This window comes from Mesocricetus auratus, unplaced genomic scaffold, assembly GCF_017639785.1.
Source record: "Mesocricetus auratus isolate SY011 unplaced genomic scaffold, BCM_Maur_2.0 Super-Scaffold_6730, whole genome shotgun sequence".
In the NCBI taxonomy this organism is placed as follows: Eukaryota; Metazoa; Chordata; class Mammalia; order Rodentia; family Cricetidae; genus Mesocricetus; species Mesocricetus auratus.
In genome coordinates this window covers 35051118-35078438 of record NW_024429184.1, presented here as the reverse complement: position 1 = coordinate 35078438, position 27321 = coordinate 35051118, and the positions used below count along the sequence as shown (strand labels likewise).

Sequence of the window (27321 nt, the reverse complement as noted above, 5' to 3'; positions counted from 1 at the left end):
TGTTTAAAATGCAGTTAGAAAGTATACTGGTTTAAGAAGGTGACAATACTAGGTTCTCCAGGGTCCATGACCTCACCAGCCACAGGTAGTTAGCTAGGTTTACAATAATGTTTTGTGATATCATAACAAAGAGGAAAGAAGTACTTTTGGAAGAAAAAAAGTCTTTAGATCAGTGAGTGTATCTTAGCTGGGCATCATTTAGATGGATAGTGTCAAACAACATGTATTTCAGATTCCTCTTTTAAGCTTCTGTGTCAGCTTAACCCCTTATCCTTTGATAGAAACGCAGTTACATTTTCAGTAAGGATATTGACAAGTCCATTGTGTAAATGACCATGTCTTTTTTTTTAACTGAACCGTTCTGATTTCATCTGTGTGAACTGTAAAAGAAATCAGTTTACTCATCTATAAGGAAAAATAAATGCAAGTATTTATGGTGTGTATATAGTATTAAGATACCATGGTAGGATAATTTCTCATGGAAGAGGGTTGAGCAAGACAGAGGTGTAAATATGTAGTCCTGGATTGTGTTCCTTTATACATGCAGATTATTAGAATGTGGCCAGCATCTGAACTTTGTACTGAAATTGAAACTTAAAGCTAAAATTTTGAGTCTCTGGTTTAGAATGGCTGTGTTTGTTTGTAGTTGTGTTTAGAGAACATTCCTTTTCCCCATCAAAGGCCTAGGTAACATTATTTATGTCATGTATGATCTTGGACCCTTCTAAACAGAAGTATAGTTTTTCTACCACAGTATTGATTGATCATAAAATTCAATTTGTAAAAGACAATATTTTCAAGTTGTGATTATGTCATATATAATTTGTAATAAATAGCTTATAGAAGATCTGTTAGATAAATGTAAATCATCTAGAATAATTGTTCTTTCTGTGTATAGATAGTTTGAAGTATTCAAAATACTTCCTAAGAGACTACAGGTTTTCCCTTTTTCAAATTTACTGTGTTTGGCACCCAAAGATAAAAAACATTTAAAGAAATTCACATGTATGCATGTATTTTAGGGTGAATGACTGTGTTCTTAGAATTTCTTCAATATCTACATGTACATTTATCAATTTTCATTTACTGAATATAAAATCCAAATTTATTACTTGGAGTTATTGCTCTGAAGTATTTGGAAGATATTATGATCAGTGACATGAGTATCATTAGTCATATTCTAGGTTCTCTGTCTGTAATATATAAACTTATTAAATGCCCTTTTATCAGTTTACTTTCTAGGAATCATGTTTTAGAGTAGAGAATCCTGGGCTGGAGAGATGGCTCAGTGGTTAAAGGCTAGGCTCACAGCCAAAAATAGAGTAGAGAATACTGATTTGGAATCCTGTCTTCCATATTGAGTATGTATTTGGAGGTTGTATTTTTTATTACAGATAAGTAATGATTTTTAGCATCAAGCTTCAAAAAGGGTACTAGCTAGTTATAGCAATTATAACCCTGTGTTATTATATAGTAAGAAACAAAGTGTACCAAACACATCGATTGTGAAATGTGCATGATATTCTTAGGTAACTCTATTAAGCCATAAATCTAGATTTCCTAAAAGTTATGTGCTATAAGTGTCATCATTTTAAGTGTTTTTGCTTAGCGCTTTAGAAATCTAGAGGACAAGATATAATGAAGCTTGTAGGAGGCATTCCTTAAAAACCTGTCAGTGAAGGTTTGAATTCATGCCTTCTTTTATCTATTAATACATTTCCTTGTAATAGAAAGGCATCAGTAATAATTCTCTATAACCACATAAGACTTCATATCGGCTTAAACCAAAATTTCATGTCTATCAACTGTTCTTTGATCTGTCAGCATTTTTCTTGAAGTTGTGTGTTTTGCAAGTATCTGTTAGAGCATCTAACTACTTGGGGGCCCTACTGAGAACACTATTAGTAACTGCTAAAGAACAAAGAGGGGGCAGCTGTGATCAGAGGCCCGAGGACGAACCTTCAGCCTCTTGTGATAACTGGGATGGAGGATTTTAGTTGGATTTCTTGACAGTCAGTTGCCTCAGACCTGGGAGCAGGCCTCCTGTGGGTTTTGCCAGGTTGCCTTTTGCTTTTGTCTCTATTCACAGCCTTTTACAGTACATTGCCACTTACTCCTTTACTTTGTGTAATCTACATGAATATTGTATATTTATTCTTATAAAATGGTACTGGGTTATGAAGCTGTATTGACAGACTTGTTGATTTATTAACAATACTGGTCCTTTGGATTTTGAAAGCTGCTGAATAGGTTCGGTGGATTTTAGATAAGTATAGAAGAATTCTTTCTTCTCTGAAAATATATTCTACAAATGACATCATTTTTCTAGAGTATGGTTTGATCATTATGCAGAAAACATGGTTTCAGTCACTCCTTAGCATATTCCTTCTCATAGCAATTTGTCTAAGACTTGAAAATTATAAATTTACTTAAAAGTGAATATGCTGTCTTGTGTTCTTAAAGCTACTATTTAAATTATTTCATATGTGCCTCTACTAAGTAAATTTTGCAGAAGTAACCAGTAGAATTTGTGAACTTAGAATTCTGAAGGGTAATTAGAGCCTTAGAAAGTAAAACTTTTTACTTTTGACTGTTGATTATCTTTTTTGTTTGTTTTTATTTTGTTTGTTTGTTTGAGACAGGGTTTCACTATGTACCCCTGGCTGTACTAGATCTCACTCTACAGATCAGGATGGCCTCAAACTCACAGAGATCTACTTACCTTTGCCTCCTAAGTACTTGGATTAAAGGTGTGCACCACTACTGCCTGTTGAATATCTTTTTTAATAGTACACTTTGTGCAGTTTTGATTCACTATTGGTATGCTGTAGATATATAGAGATGTTGCGAATACTTACTATAGTAGAATTTTTTTGAGTGAGCAAATATTTTAGATCCTATAGGTCTTATGTTCTCTTCCACAGATACTTAACTGTATTGCTGAATGCAATAATATTTAGAAACAATGCTGAAATGACAGGTAGCAAAGTGTATTTTGCCTGTGAGTTGTAGCTTGCCAATTCTTCCCCTAAACTGTTGAGATTCCCAAAATCTGCCCTCTTCTGTATGAAGAGTTAGTTTCTTCTCTTTGCTTTGACATTAGTAGTGATTCCTCCATTCTAAATACGAATGCCATAGACATAGATGGTTATGTAACTAGTCTGTGAGGAAACAGGTTTACTGGTTTAGAGAGATTGCAGACTGCTGCCACAGTCTCCTAACCTAGGCCTGGCTCATCACTACTTAGCCCTGCTGGAGAGAGCCTTGAAAGAAGGGTCATTTATTTTGCTGGCTTCATCCTTGGACTCCCGCCTTTGGTTTATCTTGCTTCAGCTCCCTGTTAAGTCCCTCACGGCATCTCTTTCTTTGTCATCATTCTTATCCTTCTCCACTGCAGTCTTCTTTGATCTCACATCTCTTTCTTAGCAAAGATGAATGAGATCCTTAAATGTGAAACTTCTTTTGTTCTGTGATAGTTCCTTTTTAAAGTGACAATAAGAATGATAGTTTTCTTTACTATTCATAACTTGTAATTTCTGATTTAATATGAAGGCTGACTAAACTTTTGTAAAATATTGGCCAAAATATTCAGGCATAGCTTCCTTTTCTATATTCTAAAGTTAGTGCAGACACTTAGCCCTAAATGGGATGTCTCCATCAAACCTCTCCCCTCAGAGCTCAGGGAACTTCTAGAAAGAGGGAGATGGAAAGAGTGTAAATGCCAGACAGAGTGGAGGACACCAAGAAAACAAGACCCTCCAAGTCAACATGAACAAAACTCCTATGGGCTCACAGACACTGAAACAGCATGCTCAGGGCCTGCATGGGTCTACACCAGGGCCTCTGTGTATGTATCAGTGTAGTGTGTTTATGGGTTCCTGAGTGTGTGAATGAGTGAGTCTCTGATTCTTATGCCTTCTCTTGAGCTCTTTTCCTTTTCTTTCTTTGTCTTCTCCTTCTTTGATGTGGCAGTTTTTAGGTTTTATTATATTTTGTTATATTTTTTGAAGGAATGAATGAAAGCCTAGCCACTAGGGTAAAGGTTAAAAGCTGTCGTTTATACTTGTTGGGAAAGGGAAAATCAGGTTTATTCAATAGACTGACATTGGGATATCAATCACTCCAGGGCAGACCTTGTGTTCAGGAGTGTTGACCAACATAAAGTAGACTCCACAGAATTTTTTTGTGTGTATACTTTTATTTGATTACAGTTTGGTGGTTCTTTTCTTTTTGGGTGTGGTTTTGTTTTGGTGTTTTGTTTTGGGAGGGGTTGTAGTTTGGGTGTTTTGGGTTTTTTTTGAGAAAGAACTTAAAGTTGTGTGTGTAGGGAGTGAGAGAGAATATAGAAAGACTTGGGGGAGGTAAAGAATCTAATCAAAATATATTTAGACTTAAAATTGTTTTAAATAATAAAAATATAATTTAAAAGGAAAAATTTGTTCTGAAAGTTTGTTCTGAGAAAAGAATGTATCAAGATGTTTTCTAGACTAGACTCTTAGTTCAAATGCGAGTTGGGCCAGGCAGTGGTGGTATATACCTTTAATCCCGGCACTTAGAGGGCAGAGGCAGGCGGATCTCTGTGAATTCGAGGCCAGCCTGGTCTACAAGAGCTAGTTCCAGGACAGCCTTCAAAGCCACAGAGAAACCCTGCCTTGAAATCCACCCCCAAAAAAACAAAACAAAACAAAAAGTGAGTTGGGCAGGAAGAATCAATGTCAGGAGCGCTTGCCACTCTGGAGAGGGCCTGGGATTTGATGGCTCGAAACCCTCTGTAAAGCCAGTTCCAGGAGATCCAGTGTCCTCTACTGGCCTCCACAAACACCAGACACACATATAATGAATATACATGCATGCAAGTAAACACTTACACACTTAAAGGAAGTTGGCTCTGTGCTTGGAAGGTAGGAATCTGGATAACACATGGACTTATTTGTAAACCACTGCAAACACCGGTCCTAGGAAGAATCTAGTGTTCATGGAACGGAAAATTCCAGAGGAAAGGAAGTAGGGCCGTCAGAGAAGTAATATTGGGAGGGAAAATTATTGTAGAGCAAGTTTGTTAAAAAAAAAAAAGACCCACTACTTTAATGAAAACAACTGTAATGTTGTTGCACTCTGTCAGTTGGGTAATATGGTTATGTTCTTCAGAGATTTCCCAGGTTGACCTGTCTTCATATGGCCTGTCTAGTGTTCACATCCTAAAAATTGCTTAGGATTGTCTTACAAGTGTTATGTTAGAAACTGGGCATAAAATCAAGATAATCTTTTGCTTAGCTTTGAAAACTACTCAGTAGGGTAATAGACTGAAGTTTACTATTTTCTAATGCTTTTTATAATTAGTATATTATTTTTTGTTTTAGGTGATTTTACTTTATAGGGAATACCACATTCCTATTGAAAATTTTCTAGGGTTTAGCCAGACCTTCAGCTGATCATTTTCAATTCCTGAACACAGGGAAGATTTAATAATTGTTAATATCTTAAATTTGTCACAAAAATTAGTTTAACTTTTAGAAAGTTTACCATGTACATTTGAATAGTTTTCTTCTGATAAAAGAGAAACTAGAGCATCTTTTGCTTTTTGTTGTTGTTGTTTGTTTTATAATTTTTCATGGTAGAGATATTATGTAATGAAATGGCACCTTAAATACACTTTTAGGGCCTGGGAGTGTGGCTCAGTGGGTAAGAGTTCTTGACATGCAAGTCTTAAATTCAAACCTCTGTGCCTGTGTGAAAAGCATGACTGCATGTGCCTGGAGCCCAGCACTGGGGTAGAGAAAGGAGAGCTTGGCACATGAAAGCTCCTGGCCGGCCAGCCAGCCTAGCTGAAATGGCGAGCTTCACTTAGTGACAGATCCTGTCTCAAAGGTATAAGGTGGAGATAGGGAATAAAATAGACACCCTTCTCTGCCCTTATAAAGTATATATGTGGGCACAGGTGCATACCAATACACACACACACACACACACACACACACACACACACACACACACACTGAAAATATATTTTACTTAAGACTATACAGCAGTCTAGCATACCTGTGGATGTTTAATGGTCAGAATTTTCATTGCAGAGGACAGGAATAAATGGCAGAAACATGACTAGAAAGTGCATGTTAGATATGTTTCCGTCAGCATCTGCTACTGACAGGTGTTCAATGGTTGTTGCTATCCTTGTCAGCAAAGAAGATCCTTTGACATTAAAGTCACCAGCTCAGTCCTGATTTGGGGTGACTCTATTGGCAGTTCCATCAGACTGCAGCTGATCAGTGAATGTCAGAGCTGCAGCTGCTCTTCAGGAGTGTCACCAGCCCCCTGTGGGGTTGCTCCCTCCCTTTCCTTCTCCCTCCCTCTCCCATTCTCTCCCTCTCTCACTTTCTTGCTTTTGCTCTGTTGCTTTCTTGCTCTAGCCTCAGCTCTCTCCCATTGCTCTCAAATAGACTTCAAATACTTTCCTGAGAAATAAGCTGATAGGCCACGGGGAATATAGATGTCTTTAGAGTATGTAAAACCGTACTAAGTGATGACTTACATGGAGACTGCTAATGATTACCTGGAAACCAAGCCAGTCAATGGTGGGAGCACCTGGGGACTCATTAAATGGCATCTGTGGACTCTGTAACCTAGGTTTTCAGCTGTGTTTCAGGAAAAGCAGTGACAGCCTTTAATGTCTAATTGACCTCTTCTCTTTGTTTCACGTTCGTTCATTTTCTGCCTTCGCCTCTGATGTGGTCCCTGACGGCAGCAAACAGCACTGCTGAGCATCTTGAACTTCTGTGCAGAGCTTCGGCACCTCAGCCTGGGCAGCTGTGTGATGGTGAGTGCTTGAAAGTCCTTCATTCTCAATGGCTCGTTCTCTTCATGTTCGCATGGGTGAGGTTTCCTTGACCCACCCCACACATACGTATTTACAGACTTTGTACCCCACATTCAAACATTTCCCCCCCTTGTCTTTGAAGCAGTCTCTTTGGTGGAGGGAGTGCTGCTTCAGGCTGTTTACCTGTCTGGATCCTTTAAAAAAAGTGTTGGGCAGGTATATCTCACCCACATAGCAGTGGATTAGTAAGGTTTTCACAAAATTCATTTTAAATCGCGAGACTGATTCTTACAAGTGTGATAGAAGATAGATGTGTTGTTTCCATGGGTTTTTTCTTTATCAGGTACAATAAAAAGATTGATACCCCATTTTAGGACTCAGTGGGATTTTTGTTTGTTCTTTTTAAAATTGTCCTAGTCTGAAATTCAGATGCCTGATTCTTAACTTCAAAAACTTCTCAATGCCTTCAAAGTTTAAACTGTGGCTTTATATGTCCTGATAGCGTTAAGGAGAAAGTTTGAATTTGCTAAACTAAACTATATAGTTAAATGGCTTATAAGTTATTCTGAGACCTAAGGGACGTTGAGCTGTTGGGGTCTGTGTGTCCACACCTCCATAGGCAGAGAAGTGAGTCTTCCCGTGAGCAGTCCACTGTTATGTCCTCCAGTGCTTGCAACCAGAGCAAGTGGGGATGCCCAGACATGTCCAGCACTGCACTCACTCAGTTGCAGGCCCTCATTAAGTGGATGGTCATGGAATCTGGTATCCTAGGCTTCCATACGAACTGGACATCTTCATAGGTTAGCAGTCACTTCAAAGATATCCAAGTTGACGATGTAGTCTAGACAAACCTCTTATGGTGATGTATGTAAGATAGGTTCACAGCTGCCGTGCCCCACTAAGATTGATAAGGGACCTATTTCATTTAATTTGAAGTATTTTATTCTGTTTGTTATTGCCACCCCTTTCTTAAACTGGAGCACCATTCTCTGGGAAAGCAGGCCTGTGGCCATAGCTTGAGTCAGAAAGAGAGAGAGAGGAGAATAAATATTTATAGGTAAAATTACAGTGTTTTCAGAATTTATCTGTGGAAAATTAGCCCTGAAGGATATTCAATTATAAAAGAGTTTACATGTGAGTGAGAGCAGCTTAGGTATTCCTAATCAAAATTAGGAAATGACACTGGCATGTTTTACTTTGGGGCATTACCTTAAATATTATTCCCTACAAAGAAACAGTTGGCCTTTGTTTAATCCTTGCTTTCCAACCTTGCTCAATACTGAACTCACTTTCCCATATTACATATATTAAAACATAGTACCTTGTAGCACCCTGTAGGAAATGGAGCCTGTCAGTAAACAGGCGGTTTTTAAAATGAGGTTTGTGGTTACCAGTGAGATGCTGCTATACTGATTCATCCTGCTGACATGCCTAGGTCCTCTTCTAGTTGCCAGCACTCTTTAGAAACTCAGTTTTCCTGTAATTTGTGAAGAGAACAGAATGATTATTTTGAAGAGATGATTGAGTCTTCAATTTAAAGTCATGGGGGTTTGTTTTATGTTAACATACAAGTCTACTTTTGTTTATTTCTTTTCCATTAGCTTAAATCCCCACGGAGTATGGTACCACATGAACTCATGTCCAGTAGCTTTGGTGGGAAGGTTGTTTCAGAATTTGGCAAGAACTGTACCCCTGTTTCTAGGTTACTCTTGTTTTGCTACTAGGCTTTTCTGCATTTTTGGTCTGATGTGCATAGGCACACCTCTTCCCCAAGGAGAGCTCAGCTCTATTTCAAGCTCAAATTGTCTGCCTCCTTTCCCTTTGGAAATGGACTTATAGCCAGTACCACTTAGAAGCCGTGTTCCCAGCATACCTGCGGAGGTTCCAGGACACCATCCATATTGCAACCAACTTACCATAATATTTTTTTATGTAATTTTTTTTATCGTAGTAAACCAGTGGCCATGTAGGTAATAAAACCTCGTAGCAATCTGAAACTTGCCTTAATAATTCATTTAATTTTTTCATCTTTAAAAATCTTTCAACAAGTTTGCAAGCATACTGGGTAAAACCTACCAATGACTGCATCTACAAGATTATTTCTCTTACCATAAATGGAGTGTGGGAGTGAAGAATCCAGGCTGACTTGCCAGCTTGGCAACTCATTCCTCTAAGAGATCTAGACTCCACTCTTGCAGACTGTGTGTTCAAATATTTGACCTCAAGGTTAGGTCTGGACTCCAGCTGTCTCGTTCCCATGTCAAACTCTAAGGAAGGAACAAAGGCCTATACTCTCCATTCAGGATTCTTTCTAGAAGTTTCATGCCTTTTCAGATTACTTCATACCATACTACCCAGGACTCAGTCATATGGCACAGTTTGTAGCATGGGAAGCCAAGAAATATAGTCTGTGTTCTGAGTAGTCATGAGAGTAGGCAAAATTCAGAATAAAAGTAAAAACTTCAGTGAATGGATTTGTGTCTTTACTTTCTACCCAGTAGGTACGAGGAAGAGAAACAGATATGTAGAAAGAAAACACAGCTAATACCCCAAGCACTGTACATTCTTCAGTAGTTTCTCTTGCTGTGCTGTGTAGTCTGGTAGCTGATGACCAGTTGGAAATACACTACTTTTAATTTGTGCGTGATGCAAATGTAAGATACATGCCAAATTTTGAAGGCTTAGTATCAAAAAACGTAAAACATTGTACTATCTTAATGTCGATAACATGCTGAGATGGTAGTGTTTGTTATGACTAGTGAAAGTGTATTCTTAAAATTAATTTTCTTTCTTTTTGCTATTTAAAGGATGATTAAGTCTATGTGCTCTTTGCATTATTTGGTGTTTCTTGAAGTAATTTAAAGTTGTCTGGAACCAGCTTGAATTTCCTTAGGTTTCCTGTTAATTGTTTGCCCCTAGTCAAGTTAGCTGTCTTCTTTTTGATAGTTCCTTGGAGACATGTGTCATATTTTTTAAAAAATTAGATGATGAAAGCCAGGCATGATGATACATGCCTATAATCCCAGAAGTTGAGAGACCGAGACAGAATGACTATGAGATCAAGGCCAGCCTGGTGTAAACACTGAGACCCTTTGTCTCAATAAATAACTAAATAAGAAAGGTATGCCTAGAGCCGGGTGTTGGTGTGCACGCCTTTAATCCTAGCACTTGGAAGGCAGAGGCAGGCGAATCACTGTGAATTCGAGGCCAGCCTGGCCTACAAAGCGAGTTCCAGGACAGCCTCCAAAACAATACAGAGAAACCCTGTCTCGAAAAACCAAAAAAAAAAAAAAAAAAAAAAAGTGTGCCTAAACACTTTTCAACTATTTCAGTAATTTAGAAGAAGTTGTAGTTATTAAGAAAAGAATAGGTTTCTCTCAGTTTGGCAAAATTAGGCAGTTAGATTGTTATTTTTTTAGCTTGTTCTTGTTTGTTTAATGATGCTGTGAAAAACTTACAACCAGAGCTGTTGGAGGATTTTCACATTTATGGTGTGCTGGTAGAGAATCATTCTGTGTGTGAGTTTCCCAAAGGCAGAACCGGCACCATCGTAATCATAGCTGTCAGAAAGTTTGGTTGCTTCTTTTAAAGATACTAATTGGATGTACTAATTACCAGCTGCATGTTGTGCAGGTGAGCTCACTTGTAGAGGTGGCTATGTTTCCCCAACCTGTTTGTTGTGGACTTTGCAAAAGTCCACCAGATACACTGGCTTAGTTAGACCAGAACCTTAGAAGTCACCTGCTGTGTCAGTCTTTAGTTCCTACTCAGTAGCATAGCCCCAGATTAATCAGTGTCTTCTTCATCAGGGACTGTTTTGTTTCCTTCTGACTTCTGGTGGTAACTTTGATACCTGATTATAATGAAATCACATGACCTCCTTAAAAGACCCTCTTTCAAGAAACATTAAAGCATAGAAAACACAAGAGTAGGAATGTTTAATCCTTAGTTACTAGATGTTTATAATTTTTTATTAAATTTATTTATTTTTAATTTCATTTTACATTCCAACCAAAGTTCTCCCTCCCACCCTTCCTCCCGCCTTTCCTTCCTCCCCTTCAGCCCACCCTCCATTCACTCCTCCTAGCAAGTAAGGGCTCCCATGAGGAGTCAACATAGTCTAGCACATTAAGTTGGGGCAGGACCAAGTCCCTTCCCTTGTGTTAAGGTTGAACATGGCATCCCTTCATAGGGGATGGGCTCCAACAAGCCAGCTTATGTACCAGAGTAGATCCTGGTTCTACTGCCAGTGGCCCCTGAGATAGTCCAAATCTCACTACTGTCTCCCACATACGGAGAGCCTAATTCTGTCCCGTGAAGGAGCCACAGCTGTCAGTCCATGAGTTGTCAGTTCATGAGTTTCTACAAGCTTGGTTCTGTAGATTTCTTCCTCATGATCTTGACCTCTCTTGCTCATGTATTACCTCCTCCCTCTCTGTGACTGGATTCCGGGAGCTAGGCCTGGTGCTTGGTTGTAGATCTCTGCATCTGGTTCCATCAATTACTGGATGAAGGTTCTGTGATGATAGTTGGGGTCTTCACCAATCTGATTACAAGGGAAGACCAGTTTGGGCACCCTCTCCAATATTGCTTGGAGTCCTAGCTGGGGTCATCCTTGTAGATTTTTGGGACTTTCACTAGCACCAGGTTTCTTTATGTGAGTGCACGTGTCTGTGAAGATGTGCATGTACATACATATGTAGACCAAAGGTCATTGTTAATCAGACGTTAATGTGGGCATCTTCCTCAATAGCACTCCACTTTATTTTTGAGACATGGTCTCTCACTGAACCTGGCTTGACTAAATTATCTAGCCACTGAGCTCTAGGTAGCCATCCTCCTGTTACAGGGAGGATAAAGAATTTTCTAAGCAGCTGGGCAGTGGTGACACACATTTTAATCCCAGCACTTGGGAGGCAGAAGCAGGCAGATTTCTGTGGGTTCCAGGCCAGCCTGGTCTACAGAATGAGTTTCAGGACAGTCAAGGCTACACAAAGAAACCATATCTCAAAAAAAAAAAAAAAAAAACCCGAAACAACAACAAAAAAAAGAAGAAAAATGTTCTATGCAGTTTATATTCCTGCATTCGACATGTAAAAGATTGGAATTATTTGATTTCCAGATTGAAGATTATGATGTGATAGCCAGCATGATAGGAGCCAAGTGTAAAAACCTCCGGACCCTGGATCTGTGGAGATGCAAGAATATTACGGAGAATGGGATAGCAGAGTTGGCTTCTGGGTGTGTGCTTCTCGAGGAACTGGACCTTGGCTGGTGCCCCACCCTTCAGAGCAGCACTGGGTGCTTTGCCAGACTGGCACGTCAGCTCCCAAACTTGCAGAAACTCTTTCTTACAGCTAACAGGTCTGTGTGTGATACAGACATAGAAGAACTGGCATCTAACTGTACCAGATTACAGCAACTGGACATATTAGGTAAGGGTACACTATATCGATATTTTTAAGTTTGCATGCAAAATGATGGGCTTAATACGGAATTTTCATACTGTACACTTATTTACTGTATTCGTACTCATTCCCTTCTCTGCAAAGCTCTTCATTACCCCATAGCACCCTTTCTGGTCCCTACCTCCCCAGATAGCACCTGCGCTTACCTTCATGTCAAACGAATTCCATTACTCATATTTCCCTCCTGTCCTCTCTTAAAGTCTCTTCTCCTCCTCACACTCTGTTTTCCACTGCTGTAAGAACTCCTAACTATAAGCATACACAAGTATGTACAAATGGAAATCTAGTGTACACATCTGAGAGAGAACCTGTGGTGTTTATCTATCATTCTGCTTAACATAATTCTCTCCAAAGGCTTCCATTTCATGCAAATGTCAGGATTTCATTTTCCTTCATTGCTGAATAGAGTTACATGCATTTACCAGAATTTCTTCATCCCTTCGTCCGTTGATGGACATGTAGGCTGGTCGCAATCACTGCTGTGAATAGTGCAGCAATAAACAGATATAAAGGAGTCTCTGTGGTGTGCTGCCTTGAGTCCTGTAGATAGATTCATAGGAATAGTGTAGTTGGGTCATATGTTAGTTCTGTTTTTAGCTTTTTGAGGAACCTCAGCACTGACTTCCATAGTGTCTGTACCTGTTTACATTCTCACCCACAGACTCTGAGGAATCCTCTTGTCCCATATCCTCATCAACATTTACTGTCATGTGTTGTCATTTATTTTCTTGATGTTGGCTATTCTTCAGGAATCAGGGATGAAAGTTCCCATCTGCATTTCCGTAATGATTAAAGATGAACACTTTTTCAGATATGTGGTAGATTACTGTATTTCTTCTTTTGAGACTGCCTGCTCAGTCCATTAATGCACTGACTGATTAGGTGGCTTCCTCTTTGGGTGTTCTTTGTGTATTTCTTTATATAGATAAGTTCCAATCTCCTTTCCAGTGTACAGTTGGCAAGGATTTTCCCCCATATCTTTAGTGATTATTTCCTCTGTTGTGCTGAAGTTTTTAAATTTCACGTAATCCTATCTGTCAGACTTGGAATAATTTTCTGTGATTGGAGTCTTTTTCAGAAAGTCCTTGCCTATTACCTGTATTTTGGAGTGATTCCCATAGTACCTTCATTCACATCTTTGGTCCATTCTGAATTGATTTTTGTAGAGGATAAGAGATAGGGATCTAGTTTCATTCTGCTACAGGTGGGTAACTAGTTTTCCTAGGAGCATTTATTGAAGCGCTCTTTCAACTGTGTCAAAATATGTCAATTTATTTAATAAATATTCTACCCCACTGGTTGTTGTCCCTGTTTGCTTTCTATTGCTGTGATAAACACTGCAACCAGAAGCAACTTGGGAGGGAAGGCTGTATTTCATCTTACAACTCTTAGTTCACAGCCCATTGCTGAGGGAAGTCAGGACAGGAATTCAGGTAGGAACATGGAGGCCCAGACTGGAGCAGAGACTGTTGGGGCATGGTGCTTACTTGCTCTTTCTTCTAAACCAAGACCACCTTTCCAGAGGTGGCACTGCCTGCAGTGAGCTGGACCCCTCCTCATCGTCATCCTTTAATACAGAAAATGCCCCGGAGACTTTCCTACACATCAGGCAGATGGAGACAACCCCTCAGTTGACATTTCTACCCTCAAGGTTTGTCTAGATTTGTGTCAAGTTGATGAACACCAACAAGCACAGTCTGTGTGTCTGTGTTTGTACCGTGCCGGTCTGTTACTGTGTTTCTGTAATTTACTGTTTGAGGCTACGTATTATGATACCCAAGAATTGCTCTTTTCCTTAGGATTGTATTTGTTTGTTTGTTTGTTCTTTTAAATTCTGTATGAATTAGGATACTTTTTCCTATTTCTTTCAAGAAATAGGAATATGGATGGTAATTTCATTGCATTGTACAGCCATTTCTGATATATTGAAGGCTTAAAATTCCTATATATAATTGTGTATCCTGTTACTCTCTGGAATGTGTCAGACATAACTTAGAATTCTGGTGGAATCATTTGGGTCTTTTAAGTACAGAACAATGTCTTCTATAAATAAGGGTACTTTGACTTCTTTTCTATTTGTATACCTTTTGTTTCTTATCTTAGCTCTTGCTAAGAGTTCAAGTGTTATATTAAGAGTAGTGAGAGTGAATACCACTGCTTCATATATGTTTTTGAGGAAATTCTTTCAAGTTTTTCCTCATTTACTGTATTTTGTCCTTAGGTTTGTTGTTTATAGCCTTTATTATATTGGTTTGTTTCTTCTGTTTCTGGTTTCTTTAAGACTTTGATCATGAAGGGTTGTTGAACTTGATTAAAGATCTATTTTATGTCTTTTGTGGTCATGCTATTCCTTTCCTTTATTCTATTTATGTTTTATATTTGTTGATTTGCATGTTTTGAATTATCCTTGGATCCGTGAGATAAAACCAACTGACTATGGTGTATAATCTTTCACATGTGTCTTTAAATGTAATTTGGACAAATTTGTGGGATATATGTAAGGGTGGGTTTATTTTGGAGGTGCACACACTTGCATGAGGAGAACAGAGGCCAATGTCGAGTAACTTCCTCAGTTACCTCTCCATCTTGGTTTTTGAGACAGAATCTCTAAACCTGGAAATCACTGATTTGGCTAAGCTGGCTGGCCACTGAGCTCTAGGGATCTGCTTATCTGCACCCCAAGCTTGACTACTATCACTGTCTCTATCCATAATCCACTCCCTTCCCTGGTGTTGGAGTGACAGATGGCTACTGTTGTGTTTGACTTTGTGTGGTTATAGGATGTCCAAATTTAGATCCTCATGCTTGTGTAGAAATCTCTTTACCAACTGAGCCATCTTACTGGCCCCGTGATTTGGAGATTATCTTATTGGCAATTGTTGCATATGTGTTCATCAGAAAAAAAATATTCTGTAGTGTGTTTGTTGTTGTTGTGGCCTTATCCAGTTTTAATAACAGGGTAATAGTGGCTATATGTAGTGAATCTGGTAGCTTTCCTTTCTTTTCCATATGGTGAAATAGGTGGGGGGAGTATTCATCTTTAGCTCTTCCTTAAGGGTTTGGTAGAATTTAGTGGTGAATGTATCTAGTCTTTGGCCTGCCTTTCTGGGAATACATTTTTTTTTACTATTGTTTCAATTTTTTTTGTTATAGATCTAAGCTGCTTATATATTCTTGATTTAATTTTGGTACATCATGTATATCTAGAAATTTGTCAGTTTCTTTTAGATCTTCTTTTCTTATACATTTTCTGAGCATTCTCTAGTGTTCCTGGTTTCCACTGGTATCTATTCTAACTTCTCTTTCCATCTTTGATTCTATGTACTGTTATTTTAGTTTCCATGAATTTCTACCTTGATCTCTACTACTTATGACTACTTTGTGCTTTTGAGTGTAGCATATTTTTGTTCTTCTAAGGCATCAAAGTATCAATAGTTATTTGTTTGAGGCATCCTCTTTTTTATGCTAAAAAATAGGATATTTAAACTTTTCCTCTTAGAATTGTCTGAGCTGTTTTTCAAGGTTCTGGTATGTTCTGCTTTAATTTTTGTTTGGTTATAGAAATTTTTAAAAATTCTTCCTTGAGTTATTCAGTGACTCTTCCTCTTTCAAAAGTATAGTGTTCAGTCCCCAAGAATTTCTCTAGTTTCTCTTCCTGGTGATTCCAGTTTTATTCTACTGTGATGAGGTGGGAAGTTATTTCAAGTAATAGGTATTTGTTAACACTTGCTTTGTGGCCTAGAATGTGACTATGTCTAGGTGATCCCATGGACTGATGAGAAGACTGTGTATTCTTTTGCTTCTGGTTGGAAGGGTCTGTAGACATTTGCTAGATATATTTGATCTACAAGATAGTTTAACTCTGAAATTTCTTTGCTGATTTTAATTTGGCTTAACTAAAAATAAGAAGGATATTGAAGTCACTCAGTATTGTTACATGAGAACCTTCCGAATTTTTTATGGCCATTAGTGCTTATTTTATGAAAGAATGTGTTCTAAAATTTGGTGCAGATATTTTTACATGTATATATTTTACTGACATATAATCATACTTACTAATATGCAGAGGCCTTTATCTATTTTGACTAGGTTTGGTTTGAATTCTACTTTATTGGATATCAGAACAGTTATACCAGCTTGATTTTGGTTTTGTTTGCTTGACAGATTGACTTCTGTCTTTTGATTCTCAATCTGTAGGTGTCTTTATCAGTAAGGTGTGTTGCTTGAGCACAACAGATAGTTGGATCTAGTGTTTTAGTCTATCAGCCAGCCAGTCTGAGTGTCTTCATTGATGAGTTGAGACTAGTTATCTTTAAGGTTATTAGTGAGAGGTCCTTACTAAGTCCTGTCAATCGATTGGTTGACTTCTGGTTAATTGAGTTATTATCTGTTCTTTTCTTTCTCCTCTATTAGTATTAGGGGATTTTTTTATTGTTGGACATAATGAATTCCTTCCATACAATTGTTATTAAGTCTGTCTTTCTGACATAAAACCTAATTGTTGAGATGCAGCAAACATTTGTCCTGATAAGACTTGTTGGTAGAAAGTATAAGATGGATGGATACTTTGGCCTAGGGAGAGACAGAGGCAGAATGTTATGGTGACTAGAGCAACCTAATCTCACAGTTGAACTTTCCAAAAGCTTTATGTGCTCTAAATAATTGGCAAGTTTGGGTCCAGTCAAAAGTGTAAGACTTACATGAGTATATTCTCCATTTTTATTAAGGACAGAAAATGAATCCATTTATAAAATGAATTCAGGTTAGATTTTGAAAGGTTTTAATGTTAAACTCTTGATTCACAAGAGTCTGAAAGAAATCTCTGCCCCTAGCAATTCTAGCTTTTAGGAATTGTCCTACCACAAGATAGATTTGTTGATAATTCTTCAGAATCTCAGAATTCCATGTGTCGTCACTGCATTCATTGGCAAGGAGCCGGTGCCAGAGGTGCCAGCAGTGCCATCATCATTGCCCATATATCATCACAGTGTACATGAACTGTCCCTGGCACTATGTCAGTACTGATAAAAAGTAGTCTCTAAAGTACTTGCATGTCCTTTCGTCTTTACTGAATATTCAAAGTAAAAACCTGAGGGTTTTCAGCATCTGGGTTTGGTTTTGTTTAAAATTTCTTGATATCCATGTTCATGATGCTTATATTGTTTTATATGACTGATTATAAGTATAAGCAGAGTCATACATAATTTACACACTTTGGACAAAGTGCTTCATTTGTGTTGTGTTGTATTACCTGATCTTCACAGCTAAGGGAGTTGTACCGTAGCTGAGCCCAGCATTTGCAAAGAGAAAGAACAAAGCCTCAGGGATGTTGAGCCTGAAGTCAGTGGTTCTCAGTGCAAGAGTCTCATGCCCAGTTGTTCTCTTGTTCCCTATTTTTTGACTTATCTTGTTGGCTCTCTCTCTCTGTCTCTCTGTCTCTCTGTCTCTGTCTCTCTCTCTGTCTCTCTCTGTCTCTTGTCTCTCTCTCTCTCAAGCCAAAAGAAAAAAAAGAAATCCCCTCAAAAACAAAAGTCAAAACACCATAAGACAAAAAATAAAACAACAACAACAAATAAACCATACAAACCAGAAAGTCCACGAAAATACCATGGAATCTGTTTTGTGTTGGCCAACTACTCCTGGGCGTGGGGCCTGCTCTGGACTGTGGTTAATATAACCAGTGTCACTCCATTAGAGAAAACTGATTTTCTTTGCCCGTAGGTATCAGTAGTAAATAACTTTTTGATGAAGGGTGGGAGCCTGTGTCCTCTTCTGCCTCAAAGTGCTGGACCACATCTGACTTGAACCTGTGAAGGTCTCGTGTGTGCTGCCAGTCTTTCCCTTTGCTGTCTTACATGCTCCTCCCTTCCCTGCCCCCTGCATTGCCCTAGACCAGTGTGTATTCACAAAGACTTCCATACATGCTTCCTTCCTGGTTACGCTTGTTTTCTCTGCATAGAAGTCATCCCTGCTTCTCTGGGCACACAGTCAAACAGTGCAGTGCCCGCACAGCTTTCTATGTCCTTGAGAACTGAGGATTGGCATTTATGGACAGTAAAGGCTTTGCTGAGTCCCAGTCCCGGGGAGAATCTGGGCAGGTTTAGCTCAGGACCAGGTACAAACAGGTGGCAGGAAGTGCTGTATAGTTACAACTTGGGAGCCCATGAGAGTAAGGGGTATGGGAAGGAGTTACACAGAATGAGGTTTGTGTTATCCTGGTGTGAAACTAGATTAATATAGAGCACTTGCTTAGTATACACAAGTCTCTGGGTTTGATCCAGCACAACAGGAAATAATAAATGAATGAATGAATTAATTATTGAATGAATGAATCAATAGCACAGATCCTAATGCCTCTGCCAGTAAATGTGCATAATGTATTATGATAGTAATTGTTTCTCCCAGAAAAGCTGTAACTAAATCAGGGTTTGTTCTATATGAGCATTGCTTAGACTCACGTAATATATGATATTTATTAAGTGTCTATCATGTATTAGATGTTTTTCATAATTTATTAACTTAGCTTCCTCCTGGATATCCTATAACCACTCCAAACTTAACACAGGCAGACATCACTTGTCGTCCTGTATCTGTCTTCAGCCTCCCACTATAAGACAGTGAGGTGTGCTGTGCGGTTTATTTTATGCCTTGCTCAGTAGCTCCATAAGACAGGTATGTCATACTCATCTTTCCATGCCCAGGCCTAACACAGACGCTCAAGATTGTTGGGATGGTTGCTCAGTTGTAATTGGAGGGTCGATTATTTATCAGCTTCACTGTCTAATGGGCAGCATATGGGTTGACCATGGCTTAAGGCAGGTGAGATGTGAGTAACCTTTTGCACTGGCGTGATGATGGAGGGAAGTGAGGAGACAATCAGAAGATGATAAAGTAGGAATGGAAGTGGCAGATGGTAAGGAATTGACAAGGTTCGGGTTCTCATTGTCAAATAGTCTGAGAATATTCAGTGTTTCTTTTGTTAAGCAAACCATTTAATATATCTTGTTTTTAAAACGCTTTGCTTTAAAATTTTACTGATGTCATATAAGCTTAAAATAGAAATGAAGGAACTCATTAGCACGTTTTAATAGACCTATGTTTGCATTTTTAATAGACCTATCTTTTCTTAAACAGGAACAAGAATGGTAAGTCCAGCATCATTGAGAAAGCTTCTGGAGTCTTGCAAAGATCTTTCCCTCCTCGACGTGTCCTTCTGTTCCCAGATTGATAACAGGGCTGTGTTAGAACTCAATGCTTGTTTCCCAAAAGTATTCATAAAAAAGAGCTTTACTCAGTGACTTCACACCTGTCTTGTCACTACAATCAACATACTTGTGGGGGTATATTCGGGAGATGGCTTTGTTTTTGTTTTGCTTAGTTTTTATAATAGTGAGAATTAAGACATTTGTAGAATTTAAAGGAAAATGTAAAATTACCCAATAAATCAAGTTAAAGTGTAAAGAATGTTCTTTAAAATACTACAGGCACCTTTCTTTAGGAATGTGTGGCTTGTGATGTTATTTCCAATTATGTTGATCAGTGGTATGCTTTAATCAATAATTGTATATTAGAGGAATAATATGGAAATACTCTAATTTATTTTAAAGGAATACCTTGAACACCAAAATAATCATAATATTTATGAAAATAAAGTTGATTTTGCACATCTCCTCTTTGTAAAGAATGTTTTTTTAAACTTTGGGACCTGGCAACTGTTTTGCTTGCTGTATACGAAATTGGGAGAGCCAGTTAAAAGTAGAGGCACTGAGAATATAGCTCAGAGTCGCAGAGCTTACCTAGCACTAACACACAAAGAAATTAAGTGAAAAAAAATCAATTGAAGAAGCTTGTTTCTGTCAAGAACTATTGTTTTTATATGTAATTGGGTTTTTATTGTTGTTTGGTTATTTATTTTGAGACAAGGCTTGCTGTGTCACCCAGGCTAGCCTCAAATCCAGCATCATGGGGATTCTTTAGCTCCCAAGTGAGATTTTTTTTAAGCTAATGTATTAATTGTTCAGCTGGAAATAAGTGCTTTTTCCACTTCTCTCTGCATCTTTCTTTGGCTGCTGGATATATAAAACCATAGGCATGTCAAGAGTATAAATTGTCAACTGAAGCCCTTCTCCAGCTACTGAGTAGACACCCTACAGGCTTGCTTCTGATGCTGAAGGCTGCTCAGTTACGTATAACGACATATGTGAACTTCACTTAGGGCTGCTCAGTTACATGTATAACAATGTATATGTGGATTTCATTTATCCTTTTTTATGTTTCAAAATGTAATTAGAATTCAGGTGTAGTTCAGGGTCAGGAGGAGAGGAAGATTTTTTACAAAATGAATTGATTGAATTTTCTCCTTTAGAAAGTAGAAAAAAATGTTTCATGACCTTCAGATGTCGGACCCTAATAACCCTGTAGTGTACCAGGGTTTTCTACTCAAGGCAGAAAGTGATATACCAACATCATGTCATCCTGGAAGTTTGTGCTGTCTGATTATCCATTTAATTGTATTTTAATTGAAAATGTTGTCCCTCAGTTTGCATGGCCCACATCTCAGAGGCTTATTACATGAATGCAGCCAGCTTGGACATGTATGTGTAGAATATTCTCATCATTGCAGAAAGCTTTTTGGATAGCAGTAGCCGAAATTTTTCATAGTGCAAGTCACTTAAAACTGGGATTGGCATGTGAAACAAGATTGTTTCTAACCTAAATAAAAAAAAAAAAATAAGGGCACTTTTCCCTTCAAAGGTGTTAACTAGTAAATTTATACATAAGCAAATGGCAGGCATTCGACATATATTTATTTAACAAGTAATGTATGTATTTTGAGTTGTCACGTTTAAAAAGTGTGAATATCATACATTACTACTACTGTGTTTATTCTTATTTAGACTATAAAGAATGTAATATGAAATTCAAAGTAGTAAGAGATTAACACAGTCCCTACTGAAAAGAGGGGTATGAGAATTGCAGTACACTCTGCCTGATCTTCTATTTGATGGAGACAAGAATGGTAGGCAAAGTCTTGATTAGGTCCCATCTTCATGCACTGGGACTTTATATTTTTATATTTGTCTCCGAATTGATGCACATGTTTCTGATGTCTTATCCAATGAGTAGGAAATGTGTGTTTGATTACAAGCTTTTATCTTGAGCTAGCAGCTCTCCTTCCCTGAATACTTACCTCGTGCCAAGCACTGTTACCAAGTTTGCATTTACTAGCTCACTTCATCCTTATCCTAGCCCTGGAACTTTATGAGGAACTTCAGCAGGAAAAAGCTTGATGAGCACTGAAGATCAGCTGGTGACAGAGCCAGCAGGAAAACCCAAGGCATTTAGCCTGTGCTTTGTAAATGTTCCGTGTGGCTTCTGTTGTAGAGCAGAGGCCAGGAAACCTGTTGTAGGGCTACACAGTGACTGGGAGGCTTTGGTAGCTTAGAGGCAGAATTGAAAACCTTGTGCAACATGGCTCTACTAATGAAAAGGATTAAGCACATTATGGGAAGATGTCACTTAATTGTGTTCTAACCTCAAAATTAATTACAGGAGCTAAGGATGGAGGTTCAGTGGCAAAGAGCTTGCCTAGCATGTGTGAGTTCCTGTGTTCAATCCCCAGCACATACACACAAACCACCTGGACACACACTCTAACACCTTAAGTGCCTTAAGTGTTTGTTTGCTGACACTGGTCTATAATAAGAATCTCTCTCTCTCTCTCTCTCTCTCTCTCTCTCTCTCTCTCTCTCTCTCTCTCTCTCTCTCTCTCTCTCTCTCTCTCTCTCTCTCTCTCTCTCTCTCTCTCTCTCTCTCTCTCTCTCTCTCTCTCTCTACACACACACACGTTCATGAGAGAGAGTGAGTGAGAGTCTTTTTACAGATAGATATTTACACAGGTGAGTGAAAAAATTGTGTTTATAACCCATGTTCATTACCTGAAAGGAAGGCACTGATGGAATTTTTGGTTAGATCGATTTTTTTCTCTTGCTATGTTTCCTTTAGCATGTGTAGATTAATCACTTCCAATTAAAGGTTGGGTAGGAGCTCCTCTATCACATTCTTGAGTAGATTTGGGAATTGGAAGTTACCTTTCATTTGATCAAGGCCCCTAACATGTTGCTCAAACTAATTTGAACTACAGCTGTATGTGAGGGAACAGGTCTTGTCTACCTGTTGATAGTACATGAAGCTATAAAGAGACTAGATGCTCAAATGTGTTTCATATATAAGTACTATTTACCCTACAGTTTTGGGTTGAATTTATTGTAAAACAGTATCAGATCTGCAGCAGAGGCTAAAAGCAAAAGCCATTCAGTATGATACATTTATTCTTACAGTATTTGAGGATATATCAGCCTTAACACTCAGCTAATTAACTGGTCTGGGTAAGTCAGGAAATTCAATGTTCATTTGTTCGTTCGTTCATTCATTCATTCATTCGGTTTTTCGAGGCAGGGTTTCTCTGTGTGACAGTTCTGGCTGTCCTGGAACTCACTGTGTAGCCCAGGGTGACTTTGAACCCTCTGAGATCTGCCTGCCTCTGTCTCCTGATTGCTGGGATTGAGGACCTGTGCCACCACCACCCTGCCAGGATGTTTAAACAGCAGACAAAGGTCACTGTTGACATCCCTGGTTCAACAACACAGGACTGAGTGGCATGCATTCCACAAAGCAACTGCTGATGAATGACACTGCAAACAAGCACAGGTTGTAAACACTACATTTTCACAAGGTTTCTAAGTTTAATCAACACTTTTTTGTACCAAACATAATTTTATTACTCCCAGTGACAGCTGTTCCCAGCTTCTGCTGTAGGCTATGTGAAATCCCTACTTCTTAGAAAACATTCTTGCCTGTAGTGTTCCATACAATAATTTGGAGACCTCCGCTTCAGTCATTTCCTCCGTGGCATTAATTCCTCAAATACACTATAATCCTTGATCCATCAATACCCAAGGGAAACCATTTCCCTTGTTTTTAATTGCTATTACTGACAGTTGATGTTCCTTAGTGCTCTCCATTCTTCAAATGTTCTTGACAAAAAAATTAATAGTCTTAAGCAAGTTGACTCTGCACACATTACTTCATCTGATAAAACCAAATAAAAGTAGGTTACTATTGGTTACCATTGGTAAAAAGCTTATGTTGCTGTGTTAGCATTTGAATCCCTTGGGTGAAATTTTCATCTTTTTATTATGGTATATTCTGCCATGATAAATTACCTTGTTTTAAATTTTTCTAGCCACTAAATCCTATGGGTGAAAACCATCCCAATGAGTCTTTGTTAATCCCGATGCATAAAAATATTCTTTTAGGACATTAGTTGTGTCATTGCATGTTAAGTGTCAAAGTTTGCCATCTAATTTTATAACAAGATAATCTTTACTCCTGTGTCTTCATCACGTGGTACTTAAAGTTTACTGACTTTCTTATTTTGACATGATGGATACTGGTGCTGAAAGTAAAGAAATATTATGATCTGTGAGGCAACCACAGTGCTGGAGGTTACAACATGGTCATTACAGTTTACAGGGTTCCAAACAGCTGAGCCAAAATGACAAGAGCGTGAGATGAGAGCACCATCTAAGTCTCCTTGGCATTTCTTCAACTGTGCCATTTCAGTGTGAAAGCAATTATGGTCAACATGTAGCTGAGGGATGTAGCCATGTTACAGTAAAAATTTTTGTAGTATAAGACCACACAGGAACAATATACTAAAAGTGGGAAAAATATACCTTGCAGGTAAAGATTTCTATCCATAGTTAAAGAATAAATTCCTGCTTGTCTTCTGTTAAAGTCCTTGCAAGTCAAGATTTCTATTTGAAATTAAGAATAAGTTCCTGCACAGCTCACAAAATCAACTAACTGGGACTCGTGGGAGTTTGCAGAGATCAAGGAGCCTATAGGGCTCTGACCTGGGTCCTCTGCATATATGTTATGGCAGAGTGGCTTGGTTTTCTTGTGACATTCCTAACAGTGGGAGTAGAGGCTGTCTCTCTTGCCTTGGGGGACCCTTTTCCTCCCGCTGGGTTGCCTCGTCCAGCCTTGATGTGATGGTTTATGCCTGGTCTTATTGTGGCTTATTGTGCTGTGTTTGGTTGATGTCCCTGGGAGGCCTGCTTCTCTTGAAGGGGAGTCAGAGAGAGATAATGAAGAGAGGGGAGGCTATGGTCTGGTTGCTATATATGAGAGAAAAACTAGGAAAGAAAAAGTAAAAAAATATAAAAATTGTATTTATATTAATATTTATAAAAGAAAAAAAAGGATGAGTTCCTGTTTCGTAGATCTGATGTAAACTGCAAAACCTGTTTTAGGACTTACACTAACCGTGAGACCCCATTCCAATGATGTAATCCTTACCCTTGCTCTTCCCTTTTCACTGCATCTTTCTAACATTGTGTAACAGCCACTTCTCTTGCCTTTGGAAACAGTTTATCTCTCCTATCAAAGGGACCTCAAGAGGCCAGCAGGGGCTGCTGTCTCAAATCCTGACTTAGGGTGAGATAACCAGCTGGCCAGTCCCTGGTGCACTTCAAAATACAGCTTGCTTTAATTGGACAACCATGGATTTGGTCTTTCTCCTCACTATTTTTAGGTTTAACAGTAGCCAGAAGAACTTGAATTTTCTTGCATTTCATGTGTTAACAAATGAAAAATTGTTTTAAAATTTGCAGTTATTGTAGTTATTTAACTTACAAGCTAGTATTATAACTCACTGGAGGATATTGTCTTTTGGTTCTAAGTCTTGTTTTATTTGAAACAGGGTTTCATTATATAGTCTAAGCTTGCTTCTCCTTCAAAGTAATCTTTCTGCCTTAGTTTCTTGAGTACTAAGATTAAAATGCTAGCCACCATACCTTGCCTTTTGCTAGGATAATCTTTTCCTATCTCTCATTTTCTAGACTAAATTCAAACCTGTTTTCAGTCCTTATATTTCTTATGTTACCATTTAGAATATAAAATGTAAGAGTCACAACTTACTGTGTTGGAGAAAACTAATGTATTTACCATAATAAATAATTACTGTAGCTTCTGGTCATTAAAATTTGAAGACAAATGACTAGTCAGCTTTTATGTAACTGATTGTTTTGAATTATTGTTAATGTTGGAGCCAGAATTGGGAAATTAATTGTGAAATTATTTTTATTTCCTCAGTGTTTGCCACAAATAACCTGAAGTCTTAAAACTTTTTTTTGCTGGTCCTTGATGTACTTCATATAAATATCATGGGTAAGACTGTTGGCTGCTTCCCTCCTTTGGAAACTTGCATAGTGTCTTCTGATACCATGAAAGCTAGTTTGTAGGAAAAAGGCATTTGGGTCAATGCCATCTCAGGTGTCTCTGGGCCCTGTGTCTTAATTGCATGGTGTCTTCAGCCATAGGAACTTAAATTCCACCTCTAGTGGGCTATGCAGGGCTATAGACATGGGCTGTATGTTTGGGGAGTCTCTAGTACAAACAAACCTGGCCAACAACTGAAAAGAGAACTTCTCATGTTTGGTTTTATTTAGATGGACTTTGGCTTTAGTCATAGCATGATAACCCTAAGGGTACAGTAGTGACACACATAATATTAACCAACGGGTCTCTGATTGAACTTAAGACCCATTCAACAAGAGGGAAATCATTCCTGGTACTGGAAACCCAGTAAATATTCAGTGCTAATGAAGTCATGGATATTGGAGGAAAATCCACAACCACTACTAAACATTTTTCCTTATGTCTATAAGTAAGTGTAGTCATCACCCCTCATCAAAGAAACTTGTCTACAACAGAAAGAGTCCAAAACGAGAAACCACAACTGATCAAAATGCAGAGTTGTGGAACCCAGAACCCAGGTCTATCTACAAAACACTCCCATTCCTGGGGTTTAGTGAACATCAGAGAATTGGGGGGCGGGCAGCAGAAGAATGATATGAGCCAGATCAGAGTTTGTTGTGAGACTGTCTCCTAGCAATGTCAGAAGCTACGCCCATAAAGTCACACCAATATGACTGTCAAAACATGAACTGAGAAAGGATGACACCAATACACATGGCAAAGTGCCTGGGGCAAAGCCTGTAAGGTCACAACTCCACACAAAGAACTACAAACAACCAAGAATGCTGAGAGCAGGAGAGATCATCTTCTGAAGGGAAGAGCACACCAACTATTTGTACAGTACCAAAAGGTAAACCCTTAGAACACATACAAAAGTAAGATTATATAGACTGAGCTTGTTGTATTTAGAAATGTATATACATATAAGCATGTAAGAAATTAATAGAACAAAGATATCATGAATTTGAAAGAGCAGTGAAGTGAGGAGGGGAAAGAAGAAATGTAATTATATAACCTCAAAAATAAAAATTTTGAGAAACCACACAGGCTGCCACAAGTCCAGGTAAGCTGCCCGTTTGCCAAACTCTCATTGTCTGTGTCTGCACAGCTTATGCCCAGTCTTGTACCCTCCTATTCACCATACCCAAGTCCCCAACTGGGGCAAAGACCTCCTTACTCTACCAGAGACCACACCAGCCACCAGAAGTCCAGATAGGCTGCTGGCCCACCAAACTCCCCTATCTCTCTCTTGATGCCTGCCCATGCTATACCTAGTCCTGTGACCTTGAAATTGCCATATCACAGCCCCAAACTACTAGAGACCACACTGATAGCTAGATGTTCAGCACCCAACTCAAATGGAAACCACCTACCAACCACAGGACACACCCACAAGGAAGACCAGAGAGGAAACGGAAACAAAACATCCACCCAACAAAGACAAACATAGAAATCAGCATCTAGACCTATAGGCACCCCAAACCCAGAAGCCTAGATGCCAGCATAAAAGTACAGTCAACAACAGGCAGGGTAATATGTGTCCCAAACAGATGCCAGCTATCCTACTATATCAATCCCTGAAAATTTCAACACAGCTGAAGTACAATTAAAAGACCTTAAAAGCAACTTATGAAGATGGGTGCGGTCCTTAATGAGGAAATGAACAAACCCCTTAAGCAAAGCCAAGAAAATACAATTGAAGGAAATGAATAA

General features: G+C 38.6%; 1 protein-coding gene across 2 annotated transcripts in view; it reads left to right on the top strand.

The window, feature by feature from the left end:
• Fbxl4 (F-box and leucine rich repeat protein 4) overlaps positions 1-19953 on the top strand; it is a 71193-nt gene extending 51240 nt beyond the window's left edge. For both annotated transcript variants that reach the window (XM_040740726.1, XM_040740727.1), the window contains 3 exons: positions 6746-6817; positions 11940-12252; positions 19420-19953. In XM_040740726.1, the coding sequence (XP_040596660.1) occupies positions 6746-6817; positions 11940-12252; positions 19420-19583 (549 nt within the window). In that variant the 3' untranslated portion in view covers positions 19584-19953. The remainder of the gene's footprint in view (positions 1-6745; positions 6818-11939; positions 12253-19419) is intronic.
• Positions 19954-27321: the final 7368 nt, after the last annotated feature.